Here is a 13,584-nt window from a genome sequence, read left to right on the forward strand (position 1 = left end):
CGTGTCCACGTACCTGTCCTCCTGCTCTGCAGGGTGGCATGTACATCTTCCAGCTCTTCGACTCCTACGCCGCCAGTGGGATGTGCCTTCTCTTTGTGGCCATCTTCGAGTGTGTCTGCATCGGCTGGGTGTATGGTAAGTAGAGGCCGGGCCCACCTACACACCAGCAGCCTGTCATGGTGCCCAGCATATGGACGCCTGGGGTTCTCTGCGCTGGTGTCCTTCTGTATCCACCCTTCCTCCTTTCCCTCAGAGGATCAACCTGTCACATTTGTCAGGAGAGCTTCTTATTCTTATACCCCTGCAGCACAGGGAGGGGTTCCAGACTCAGGCACTGTGACCTTGGGCCAGTGCCTCAGCCTCTGAGCCTGTTTTTCCATCTGTAAAATGGGGTAGTCCTCCCATGTCTCCAGGTAGGAGATAGTGTGGACAAAGCTGTCAGCACGGTGCCCGGCCCTCATGATCACCTGTCTTTTGGTCCTCCTGTTTCCTAAATCGAATGAGTGGATGAGGATTGCTGGACTCAGTGATGATGGCTATTCCCACTGTGAACATAGCTTGGGAACAGGCCTCCCTGTGAGCTGCCCCGCTCATTAGCAGCCCAGGCAGGTGTCCCCTTCAGAGCCCTGTCCCCTGCCCCCACGTATGTCAGCCAGGCCTTGGCCCTGCCTCTCAAAGGGACCATCTTCGACCTTTCTCCAAGAAATGTTTCCTTACACACTGTTTCCTGGGCCTCACTGACCAAGGTCAGGAAGGGCCTTTCCAGCATTGGTCCGGAATTCCTTCCACTACAGTATATTCTGAAAACTCACATAGGTAACATCTTGGTAGTTGTTAAGTGGTAAATAAAGTCCCTGCTGTCATTTGTCTGTTGGGCTGGGGAAAGCAAACCCTCCTAGCCCTCCCTCTGAGTCTTGTACAAAAATTCTCTGGGGTGTGTGTGCCTGTTTGTTTTATTCTGGACAGGAAGCAATCGCTTCTACGATAACATCGAAGACATGATTGGCTACCGGCCATTGTCGCTCATTAAATGGTGCTGGAAGGTTGTGACCCCCGGGATCTGCGCGGTAAGGGCCCTGCCAGAAGCTGCCTCCAGGCTGGCCACCCATTCTCCCCTTCTAGCACCACAAGCCTGGCCAAGGCTGGCCCCCTGGGAGACCCTCTGTTCTTCCAGAGAGTCCGCGGCACCCGACAGCTTTCTAAGTGGCAATCGTGGGGACAGTTTCTGGGCTTGGCCAGGGAGGGGCCTTCCTGGGATCCCAGCTCTGCCACCAGCTTGCTGTGTGACCATGAGCAAGTCCCCTCCCTTCTCAAGGCCTCGGATTCTATACCTGCAAGCTAAGTGGCTGGGGCCTGTCTCCGTAAGGGCCAAGGATCATATGAGAGACAATATTTAGCTTTGCTGTTAACAGAGAAAGCTACAGAACTGAGGTAAAGCCACACCTTGGAGAGGTCTTCACATTTAATAAACACAGCCCCATGTTCTTCACCCAGTTCTTGGCACTGAAAGTGTCTTAGAACATCTTCACAAACCATCACGGTTCGCAAAGGCCACTTTGAAAGCAGCCCCAAAAAGGAGCTAGAAAATTCCTTACTGGGCAGAGGCTGGGGATAAGGCTCCTGGGGTGGGAGGGTCTCACAGCCCTGTTGAGTTACTGGGATCTGTGAGAGTCCATTCCTTATGTGAGCTGGCACAGGGCCTCGCCTGTCCAGGACTGCCACACGGGGTGGCCCCTAACCCCGCTGGCCTCCTGCACGCAGGCCTGGGCCTGAGCCTGTCACCGAAGGCTAGCCCTCAGGGACCTCTCCCCGTCTCTTGGCAGGGCATCTTTATCTTCTTCCTGGTCAAGTACAAGCCTCTTAAGTACAACAACATCTACACCTACCCCACCTGGGGCTACAGCATCGGCTGGCTCATGGCCCTGTCCTCCATGCTCTGCATCCCACTCTGGATCTTCATCAAGCTATGGAAGACAGAGGGGACGCTGCCTGAGGTGAGACAGCCCAGGTCGGGGGAGGGGTGGCTGGGTGGCAAGAATGGCTCTGAGGGTGCTGAGGCACACGCAGGGCCTGGCTCTACCTCAGGTGGGCTGAAGAGCAGGAGCAAGTCCATGGGTCTTATCTGAGCAATGAGTGTATAAAGAATGAGCCCTCATGTGTCTCCTGGGGAAGCCACGGCCAGCTCCTTCCTGGCAGGTGTTCACTCTTACCATGGTGTGAAGTCATCTCTGTGAGGCCTGGAGAGTGAGCCAGTTTCTCTGAGTGTCTTCATCTGTAAAATGGGGACAACAGCAGCTCCTGACCTACACAGGTTTTTATAAGGACTCAGTGAGTTCATGGAAGGAAAGTACTTAGACTGGGACCTGGAACAGAGTGACAAAACGTTGGCTTTTACTGTTCTGTTAGTTCATGAAGGACCCCATCCCCAGGACAAAGGGAGAAAGTCTGATGTTGAGGGAACACCTATCCCCTGTCATCACCATGCTAAACTCTCTACATGTTATCTCCCGTAGTCCTCAGAGAAAACCAGGGTGCTGGCCTCATTTTCTGCCTTCAGCAGGTAGAACCTGAAACTAAAGCTCAGAGAAATGAAATCGCTCAACCGAAAATTCGCATTGCACAGCCAAAACTTAGTAAACCAAATTTGTTAAATTGCGATATAATTGACATAAAACATTATGTTGGTTTTAGGTAACAACATAATGGTCTAATATTTGTATGTGTTGTGAAATGATCACCACCCTAAGTCCAGTTAACATCCCTCAGCACAGTTAAAAATTCTTTTCTTGTGATGAGAACTTTTGAGATCTATTATCTTAGCAACTTTCAAATATATATTACAGTATTATTATCCATAGTCACCGTGTTGTGCATTACATACCCACGACTTGTTTATTTCCTGACTGGAAGTCTGTTCGTTTCTGCCCTTTCACCCATTTCACCTCCCATCCCCCCACCCACCTCTGGCAGCCACCAGTCTGTTCTTTGTATCTTTGAGCTCAGGTAGGTATTGTTTGTTTGTCGGGTTGGGGCGGGGGGTGTTTTTTTTTTTTTTAGGTTCCACATATAAGTGAGATCATATAGTGTTTGTTCTTGTCTGGCTTATCTTGGCGTAATGCTCTTAAGGTCCATCTGTGTTGTCACAGACAGCAGGATTTCCTTCTTTTTTACAGCTGAGTCATATTCCATTGTGTAGATGTACCATAACCTCTTTATCCCTTCATCCACTGAGGAACAGTAAGGCTGTTTCCACCTCTTGGCTGTTGTAAATAATGCTGCAGTGAATGTTGGGGGGGAGATGTACATACCTTGTCAAGTTAGTGTGTTCCTTTCCCTCAGATAAATACCGGAGTGGAATTGCTGGATCGTATAGTAGTTCTATTTTTAATTTTTTGATGGAATTTCATACTAGTTTCCACAGCGGATACCAAATTTTATTAAAAACAATTTTATTAAAGTATGTTTAACGTATCTTAAGATTCATCCATTTGGTGTATACAATTCAATGATTTTTATTGTAACTTTCCGTGTTGTGTGTATTAGAATCATCACCATGAATCAGCTTTAAAACATTGTCCATTACCCTAATAAGACCCCTCATGCTCATTCAGTTTACCCCATCCCCGCCCCAGACACCACCCATCTCCTCTCTTTCTCTGTGGATTTGCCTGCTTGGACGTTGCCGGTCAGCAGCGCTGTGTATTGTCCCTTGGGGGCAGGCAGGGTGGTAAGCCGCACCGTCCTACTCCAGAGCACTCACAGGCTCTTTACTCTCCTTTCCCATCTGCTGGCACGTCACATGGTTTGAGTCAGTATCTCACTCATTGAGGGAACTGCTGTGTGCCAGACACTGTTCTGTTTCCGCGGTGATGCCATTTAACCCTCATAGCGGTCCTGTGAGGTGGAGGCTCTTACTGCCCCCACTTCACAGAGGAGGAAGCTGAAGCACAGGGAAGTGAAGCAACTTGTCTAAGGGCACACAGCCTCAGAATGGCAGAGCAGAAGCTCTGAGCTCTCGTCACCTGAGTTTCGCTATCTCCTTCCTCTGCTCGGACTGGCCACCCTCCAGAGATCTCAGGGGTTCACCTTTTTCTCCCAGAACAAGGCCAGAGGGAGATGGGAGTGGATGTGTATGCAAACACCCAAACATGAGTGCTAGCTCAGGGCTTCACCCAGCCCACCTGCCCACGGGACGGCCAAAGCTCCAGGAAAAAAGCTACATGTCCAGCCCGAAGGACCAAGCTGAGAAGAAGTCTCTTCCTCAAGCGTGCCCATACCCCCTGGGAAAGTTTCCTTGGCTCCTGCAGGGAATGTAGGTCAAGGGCAGTCAGTTCTGATCTGGAACCAAACCATGTCCTTGGTTCCTGCAGGCCGCTGCCCAGACATCCAGTGGCCCTTGGTTTTCAGGAATGCCCAGTGTCGGGTGGGCAGGTGGAAAGAGAGGTTACTTTCCTGAGCTTCTTCCATCTCCCTGAGCTCTCGCATCCGCCTCCACAGAGAGCAAGGTTTATTAATGACAGCAGAACCGATTTCCAGGCCTTGCTTACTGAGGAAACTTGTGCCAGTTAATTCACCTCCCTCTGTTTCCAGAAGGTTCTGCCAGCTGAAAGAAAGGATCTGGATGGAAAAAGGGGGTCAATGGTACTTACCTGAGAGAACTGCTGTGAAGATGGATAATCTGTGCTAATCTGTGGCAAGGTCAACTAATCTGAGCCTCGTGTTAACCCCAAGAGGCAGGTGCCCTTGTTCTCCTTTGACAGATGAGGAAACCAAGGCTCAGAGAGGTTAAGTTTCTTGCCCCAGTGAAGTGACAGAGCTGGAATTCAAACCCAAGCACCCAGCTCTGGAGCCCATGCTCTCGATCCTCTCCTGCGTGGTGCCTGGCACACAGGAAGTGTTCAGCCTGGGAGATTTGGCCCGGTAATCCCACCTGGGCTGTGTAGATTCAGCCTCTTAGTCATGGCAGCGTCTGAAAGAGAAGACAGAAACTTGATCATGAAAAATCAGACCTCCGAAAGTCTTTCCAGACTTCCTGGGAAAGGGTTTATGCCCAGAAAGGACCTCCGAAGTCCTGGTCCAGTGCCTTCCCCTGATGGATTCTGCAGGATGTCCGTGGACCTGAGGTGTGGGGCCCCAGGCAGCACTGTGACAGCAGAAGCCTGCGTCAGGAGCCTGCTTGTGATCTCTGCTCCCTCCCTGGTACAGTAGGGATGACAGCCACACCATCTGTGCCCAGCCCAAGCCTGGCCACTTTGCCAGGCAGCATGGGGCCACCATGGCTGAGCTGATGTTTCCATCTCCATGCATGGCAAAAGGAGCACACAGCACACACCACGTACTCCCCTAGACAGTGGCCCCATGATGACATCGCCTTTGTGGGAAGCATACCCATTTGCCCGGCAATCACAGAAACAGGGCCAGAGGTACTGTAGCTCACTCCTGCAACACCCCTCTCAGGCTAGTATTATTCTCCCATTCCACAGAAGAGGAAAATGCAGCTCCTAGAGGTTAGGTGAGCTGCCTAACAGAGCTAGTGAGAGGCCAAGCAGAGATTCAAAGCCAAGCAGCTGTCTCCACTGGAGGGAGAGGTGAGGCCGTCAGCCCCAGTTACACTTGCAGTAGGCCAGGGACAGTGCTAAGCATTTCTGCAAGCCATCGCCTCACTCCTTAGCAAACCCCAGGAGTGGGTACCTCTGTTGTTCCCATTTCCCAGAGGAGGAAACTGAGACCAGGGAGGTCAGTTCATTATGCAGAACAGAGCTCTAAGTAACAGTGCAGAGGCCCAGACCTTGGTATTGATGGTTCTGTGGCCCATGGTATCCACCCGTGCAGTTGGGAGAGGCCGAGCCAGGCACCCGGACCCTGGCAGTCCCTCTCAGACAGTTCTTCTCCTTTCTAATCACATAGAAATTTCGGAAGTTGACCATCCCCAGCGCTGATCTGAAAATGCGGGGCAAGCTTGGGGCAGGCCCACGGACGGTGACGGTTAATGACTGTGACGCCAAACTCAAGGGCGATGGGACCATTGCAGCCATCACAGAGAAGGAGACACACTTCTGAGCCACACCTGCCACCTCGGATGCCTCTCCTTTCTTCCCTCCCCCGACCCCGTGTGTATAAATGAATACCTGAGACACGTACTTCACCTAATGATAGAGGCTTGCTTGTTTTGCACAGGATTTATTAACAAGTTAATTTTAAGGTGGCCGTGTACACTCTGGTTTAAAGTCCCATTCCCCTCCTTGCCCCTAGTTATCATGTAAGTAACATTATGAAGAGATAATACTGTACAGGGACTAGCAGAGTCTTCCGTGCTAGGACGGTTTTAACCAATGTTTTCTAGGGATTAGGGAGAAGTTGTATCATATGGTCAAACTTTTATACTTGGGCTGTGGGGCAGGTGGGGTGGGAGTGATGCCTGATCTCTGTCAGCCTTTTAGCTGACCTGTCCATGTCCCATGTTCCTCCCTGACCATTATAGCTGCCCTTCTTCATGCCCCCAGGGACAGCTTTGCCTTCAAATCCTGCCTTTGCCATCCCCAACCTCTTAGCAGTGGGTTTGCAGACAGCAAGGCTGTGCCAGAGAAGAAAAAGTGATCTTTCTGCCCTGATCCCACTAAGTGACCTTGGGTGCTCGCATCCCTTCCCTGGGCCTCAGTTTTCCCATTTCCTAAATGGGGAGGGCCAAATCAAGTGATCTCTGAGGTTCTTCCTGACCTGGCCAGGTCTGTTGGGGACTCTCTTGTTATGTCTTGCTGGCTGTCGGGCCTGACCTTGACCTTGACCTTTAATTGTTCTGAAGGCTTCCCCCTGCTTATTTAAAATCAAGTTTGTCATGGAAATGATGTGGCATTTTCCCCTTAAACTCTAGGTTGATGCATCTGTGAGTGGCTCCATTCTCTGGAGTCTGGCCAGGTCCTCAGCCCCCGTGACAAGGCTCCTCCCGTCCTGTCCATCTGCTCTCCCTGTCTTGTCTGCCTCTCCATCTTCTTGGGGCTGACTAGAGTCACCTGCATGCTGGTTTTCGGGGTCAGGAAGCAGCTGCTATTCCCTTGCAGCTGTCTGTCCTGCCGTTGCTGCTGCCCCAGTCAGGATCTGTGTCTAGGACCTTCTACCAGCTTTCCAGGGGAAAGAACCCCATTAGGGCCTAGAGCCTGGTTTTGTCCTCTGGCCCCTTCTTCATCTGCCTGCCACCTCCTCTCTCTCTTATATCCTCTGCCCTCTTTTCTCTCCTGCTTTCCTGCTACCTCGTAGTCCTCCCCATCCTCCTCCTTATCACCAGCGGAACCTTCTCTCCCTACCCATTTTTTGGGAGCTATCCTACATGCACCTCTCACCAGGGGGAGCTGAGAAGCCTCAGCCCTTATCATGGAGGAGAACACTGGGCTCCCACCTCTCCCTCTGTGCAGGCCTTGGGGTGGTGGGGGTGAGGCCAGTGCTGCCTCAAACCTCTCTACCTGACTTCTCTCTCTAATTGGATTTCCTTGGCCTTTTGTCTTGGATTCTGAGTTATTTGGGAACTGGGAAGGTACAATCTTTATCCTTTTCCTTTATGTCTCCAGTTTTATTTGGTGGAAACCAGAGCTTACTCGAAACCAAGGCCTTAGTTTCCTGTAGGGAACCCACATGTTTGATTCATCCGAAACTTTCCAAACAGACAGCTTCTCTGGTCTGGCCAGCCCCCATCTGAAGCCTGAGTTTGTTAGAAGGGATGCCCAGTGCCCTCTCTGAGGTAGGCTGGGATGCCTGGTTCTGGGCCCCCTTTTGCACACACTGCCCAGGACTGCCTGGCTCTCCCTGAGCTATCGGATCTGGCGGACCCAGGAAGTGGACCCAGGAGGATCGGGCCTCATGCTGAGCCTTCTGCTGTGTCTGTCCTCGTCTACTCTCCCACCAGGTGCCGGGGAGAGAGACTCCCCACTGCTGCTGCTACCGGTTCTCCACCTACAGCTCTGAAGCCTCACTAGGGATGGGATACACTGCACTGTACCTGTGGCACTTAACATTTCACTCACTTAACACTACTCATGGGGCAGGGTGGAGGGAGGGCTTTTGCTCTTTGTTTTTTGTAATTTCCTACTAGTATTTGGGCAACTTGGGGCAGGGCGGGGAGGGAAACGTGGGGGCAGGGGAAATGTCATTGTGGTGACTTTTTTGATATTCATTAGAAACAATACATCCTTTCTGAGATATTTACAGAATTATTAAAAAATGAAAAAGGTTGTACTGTTTTACATAATGAACGTTTTTATTGGGTATTCAAAGGGCACACGATTGTCTGCTTACTCATTTTTAAAAATTAAAGGAATGAACAAACTGTGTGTGGCGGTTCCTAGCAGAGTGGTCTCACTGAGTTGTCCTTCCTGTGTTTTATCACATGCATGATTTATCTGCAAAGCCCTCTTGGTTCCATCCTTGGAAGTCATAGTTTCAACTCAGGATTATAAATTAGAAGCAGCCAGGGGTGTTTCTGGAGCCCATACTTCTTCCTTCCATGTACTCAGCATACATTGAATGTCTGCTGGGTGCTAGGTGCTCTATAGAAGTCGTCTCTTTACTCTTCAAGACAATCCCATAAAGCAGGCATCTCCCCATTTTACATTACTTCCCCCACTTTACAGATAGGGGAGGTTGAGGCCCAGAGAAATTGGGTCTATCTGAACTCAAAGCCTGGTCTCTTAATCACTCTGCCTTTCTGTGTCTCATGCTTTGAGCTTCAAAGAAGGCAGCAGCTGCCTCGTCATGGCCACAGTGGCTGCCGCAAAGCTCATGGGCCTGACCTGCTAGGGAGACCTGCATGTCTGAGGCAGACAAGATGGGGTGGAAAAGACATTGAGGTTGGAAGCGTGGAGTCCTGATTTGGGCTCCACACTCTGCCCTTGCCAGCCTCAAATTTCTCGTCTCTACAAAGAAGATAGTAGCTCCTGTTTCAAGCTTGGGGTGATTATGAAGATCCCGTGGGGTGATTATGAAGATTATGAAGAGCTCTGAGTAGGATTGGTAGAGCTTTGTATTCACATTGGTTATCATCATCCTGAACCAATAGTGCCCAGGCTGTAAAAGTGTAGCATTGCTTAGAACTTGGGCAGAAATCTCTAAATCTGCATCTGCGATTTCCAAAGAGTTGCTTGGGACAACAAAGCATGTTTTGTCCTTCCAGTCCATGGAACAGTACGATCATTACATGCAGCGTCTGCTTGTTCCTGTGTGGTTGACTCTTCTACTTCAAATCCCTGATCTCGGGATCCACCAGAAACTGTCTTGGCCTCTCGCACTCTGAGATGGTAACATCTGCTCATAGGGAGGGCATCCCACAGAGTTCCAGGTTCAGAAAATCTCTGACCCCCAGAGCGTCCCTGAGAATTTCATAACTTCAAAGAGCTGTGGGAATTGCTACAATCACCTGTCTGCCACTATTCCCTCCTCGTGTCCAAAGTGGTACAAAGCATCAAGACCCAAAGAGGCTGGGTCACAGAAATGTGGGTCTCCCTCATTCCCAGGAACTCTGATTGACGGGCGCTTAAGCTTATAGAATTGGTAACCTGTGGCATTATTTTACTCAGTAGACCCTGGAAGCTGTAGTGTGTGCTGGTGACCCTGCTGGCCAGACAGGACTCTGCAGCCTAGCTCTATTAGGCACTGCAAATAACCAGAGCAGAGGAAGTGAAGTCAAAGGCTACTTCAGACCTAGGAGATTTTCCTCTGATTTTGGGTGGGGTGGGGGGAAATGGGAGTCAGGTGCCAAAGACCTGACACTTTCTGGTGATGGCTGCAAATTTTGGAAAAGGTTATGTATTCAACAGGCTTCTACTGAGTATCCATCATGCTCCATGTCTGGACCTAGAACTAGGGATATTGAGACAAGTGGAACAGCCCCTTTTCCTTGAATGTCCTGCTCCTCTAGGTCAAGAGGACAGGTGTCCACACTCCTCTGGACAGGGGTAAATGCATGCAGAAGCCATTCTTCCTTCCTAGTCTCAGCCTTTTCCAGCCAGCTTGAGTTCTGTGGTGTGGCTCTGGACAAGTCTGTCCATTTTTCTGGGCCTCAGCTTAGCCATTGCGAGAAAGGCGAAGAAAATAAGACCCAGGGAGGAAACCTAGCTGGCTCAAGATTCCTCTAGAAGCCCTCTGCATATTCTCAGACTGTTAAAAATCAAATGGGCCCTTGACCTGGGCATCTTGCTACCCTTTAGGGAGCCAAGTCAATCTGTTGCCAACTCTTGGCCTTCTATGCCTCTCACTTCTGGATAAAATCCATGTTGCAGGAGATACACATGCACTTTTCTCAGAGCCTCCAGGTCAGCTGACGTGTCAGAACCATGAGAAACTACAGGCAGAATGTGCCAAGGACTGAGTGCTCAGGGAGTGCCAAGCAGAAGAAAAGGAGTATTTACTGAGCAGCTATTATGTTCCAGGTGTCACACCTGCATTACCTCATCAGAGCCTTACAACAAATCTAAGAAGAAAGTGTTATTAATTTCTCATATGGAGGAACTAAAGTTTAGAGACTAAATAATTTGCCTCCAAAATGATATCAAATAGACCTCCTGGTAGGTGGAGAAGCAGGGCTGAACCAATGTTTGCTGGTTCTAAATAGAGCCCAGGTACCAAACCACCTAACCAAGGATATGGAACTTGAGCTGCACCTTGAGGGACAGGAAGATTTCACCAGGCAGGAAAGAGCATTTGAGAGGAGGGAACGGCCTAAGCAAAGGTAGAGGCAGAAGAATGTCTTTAAGCAAATATGGCAGAAACTAAAATCTCCCCATCCCTGGTCTACTCTTATAAGCCCTCGTGCAACTTCACCAGCTGTGAGGGTAGCCCCTCCCTCTTAGAGAAAGGGGCTTAGGTAACACCCTGCTTATCAAGGATGGCATCTGGAGTGACACAGTGGGTGCTCCACAGAACAGGGCCTTCAATGAACAAGTGCTTGGCTGGCCCTGGAATGGAGAGCCACCAGAAAGGGAATCAACAGACACTGAAGACCCACTCAGTGCTGGAAATCATGCTGGGTCCCTTCTTATGTATTATCTTGCCCTCAGTCACCTTGTGGATTGGCAAGGTGTTCATATTCTACCAATAAAGAAATGGGCTGAGTGAAGTTGAGTTAGCTGCCCAAGGTTCCAGAGCCGGTTAATAGGAGAGCTGTGGTAGCAGCCCCATGGGGCTCTGGCTCCAAGTCCCATGCACTTTCCACAGACCACTTTTGGAAGCCTCCACTGGCCACTACAGCCATCAGCACCGATGAATCATTGCAGGCCATGGAGAAACAGATGGTGGAGACCAGGTGGAGAAGGTCAGAAAGTCTCGAGGACCCTTGAATAACCTTTTGGATACCAGGGACCTCTGGGAGCCTCCTTGGTATCCCAGAAATGATAGAAGGTCACCAGGGCTTTCTGAGGTGGACAAAGGGATATTTGGGGCTAGTGAGAGGCACTGAGAGTGGAAAGGACCGTTGGAACCCTGGAGACCTGCAGGAGAGATTGAGAGGTCCTGAGTGAGGAGCCAGAATTACATGGAGTCAGCAGTGAGAGACAGCCCTTGAGGAATTACGAAGCGTTGAGCATACTGGAGGGTGGGTGTGGGAGCTCCAGGGGACTGCTGGGGAAAATGAAGGTTTATTGGGGAAGCACTTCAGAGTTGCTGGGGGTCATCAAAAGCTGTAAAAATATATTACAGCCCTTGGTTATTACGGGGGGCACTGGAGCCATGCAGAGTTCGGGGGTACTTAGGATCCATGCAGAGTTCCAGGGGTACTTAGAGCTCCTCAGATACTGGACAGCAGTATCTGAGGAGAACCCTGCAGGATGCAGCCTTAAGGAAAGTGAAGGAGAGGAGGACGGGAACTTGGAAATCCTCCTAAAGGTGGCGCATGGACAGTGTAGCTGCGGTGGCAAGGGACTGAGGACCAGGAGGGTCTGCCTGGCAGCGATGGGGAGGCCCAGCAAGAGCTGCAAACCTCAGGAGACAGCAGGCAAGTTGTGCCTGGGCACAGGACTCCATGACCTTCATCTCACAAGAGTGGAGCAGGCTTGACTCTTCCCAGAGATCCCACACCTGGGTGTGCTAACCAGCCAACGCTTGGCTTTTCTTATTCTCCATGGAATTTCCTTTGTCTTCCTTTTGAGTATCTTTCCAAAGCCAGCCGTTTCTGGAATGAACAGGCTCTGGGAGCCCGGTCTGAGCGGGGACTTGGGCCCAGTAGAGAGGTCTGGGCCTGATGTGTGGACAGTGGAGAGAAGGGACTGAGGAAATGTAGAGCAGGCAGGTATCATTGATCACCTCAAGTATCATTTATTCAGTACCTACCATGCATCTGGGATAGGTTCGGGTATTTTCCACAATGAACACAACTGCTGCAATTCCGATTTATTCCCATTTTACAGACATGGAAACAGGCTCAGAGAGGTAGGGGAAGGAGTTAACCGAGGTCACATAGACTGAGTTGGAATTCAAAGCCAGGTCTATCAAATCCAAAGCTCTTAGTTTTTTCTCTATACCAGGTGGCTATTGGGGTGGCCCAGGGTCTCTAGCAGGGAAGAGTGGGCCCTGGGCCTCCCTTCCCTCATCACCGCCCTCCCACCTGGAGCCCTGGGCTCAGGCAGACGCTGGTGGCAGCAAATCAGCCACCAGGTGGCGCTGCTGGTAAGCCCAAGCCCCCTCCCCAGGGTCCAGGCTCTGAGTAATGAGGTCAGAATTGGAGCTGGGACCACAGGACTACTAGGCCCTCTCTAGATGCCCAGATGAGGGACAAAGAGGCTGCCCTTGACAAAAGGATGCAATTCACCCTTCTCACCCTGCCCTATTCCTTGCTCCTGTTCGAAGCATTACCCCAACAGCCAGACACACCTGCTTTCAGCTCTCAACTTCCCCACTAGTGGCTCTATGGCCTTAGGCAAGTGACTCTGACTATAGTTTCCTCATCTGAGCAAATGGACAGAATAGTGGCCTTCTGGCAGGGATGCTGAGAGAATTAAATGAGACCATATTTCTATGTGGCTGACACATAGAATCTTGTTCTTCTGTGTCACTCTTCTCAGGATGACATCAGAAGGGCCCCCACTGGCATCAGGAGACCTATGTCTTAGTTCTCCACTCTCTGTCAGCCTTGGACAAAGTTACTTTGCCTCCCTAGGTCTCAGTTTCCTCATCTGTAAAATGGGGCTAATCACAGGAATTCTCTCATTCGGTTATTCTGAGAATTAAATGAGACAGTGACTCTATGACATTTTGTTTTATAGAGCTCCAAAAGAACAGGAAAAATGATTAGTGAAAATATTCACATTCCCCGGAGTCGTAGTTAGGTGAATATGCAATGATGATAAGGTATGGGGGGGGGGGCAGGGCAGCCCCTCAGGGACTGACTGGGCCTGTGGGCCAGGCTGTGGGTTTTGCCCTGACCATGTACCAGCAATTACACAGGCCCTGTCAGCCAGGGTCCGCCTGTGCCTGCTCAGTCTCCCCCCACCCCCACCTTCCTCTATCATCCCTCAACTCCTGCTTCCAGCACACTGGGACACAAAAATATAGAATAGAGGTGAGAAGGCTAAACACTGAAATAAGAGGATGATTATCTCTAGATGA

At 50.4% G+C, this 13,584-nt stretch overlaps 1 protein-coding gene across 1 annotated transcript in view; it reads left to right on the forward strand.

The window, feature by feature from the left end:
- The window catches only part of SLC6A11 (solute carrier family 6 member 11), a 126,536-nt gene extending 118,215 nt beyond the window's left edge, over window positions 1-8,321 (forward strand). The window contains exons 11-14 of the mRNA XM_032841502.1: window positions 33-135; window positions 967-1,067; window positions 1,824-1,994; window positions 5,908-8,321. Of these exons, the coding sequence (XP_032697393.1) occupies window positions 33-135; window positions 967-1,067; window positions 1,824-1,994; window positions 5,908-6,060 (528 nt within the window). The 3' untranslated portion in view covers window positions 6,061-8,321. The remainder of the gene's footprint in view (window positions 1-32; window positions 136-966; window positions 1,068-1,823; window positions 1,995-5,907) is intronic.
- Window positions 8,322-13,584: the final 5,263 nt, after the last annotated feature.

Source organism: Lontra canadensis, unplaced genomic scaffold (genome assembly GCF_010015895.1).
Source record: "Lontra canadensis isolate GAN:19392208 unplaced genomic scaffold, GSC_riverotter_1.0 scaffold124, whole genome shotgun sequence".
NCBI lineage: Eukaryota > Metazoa > Chordata > Mammalia > Carnivora > Mustelidae > Lontra > Lontra canadensis.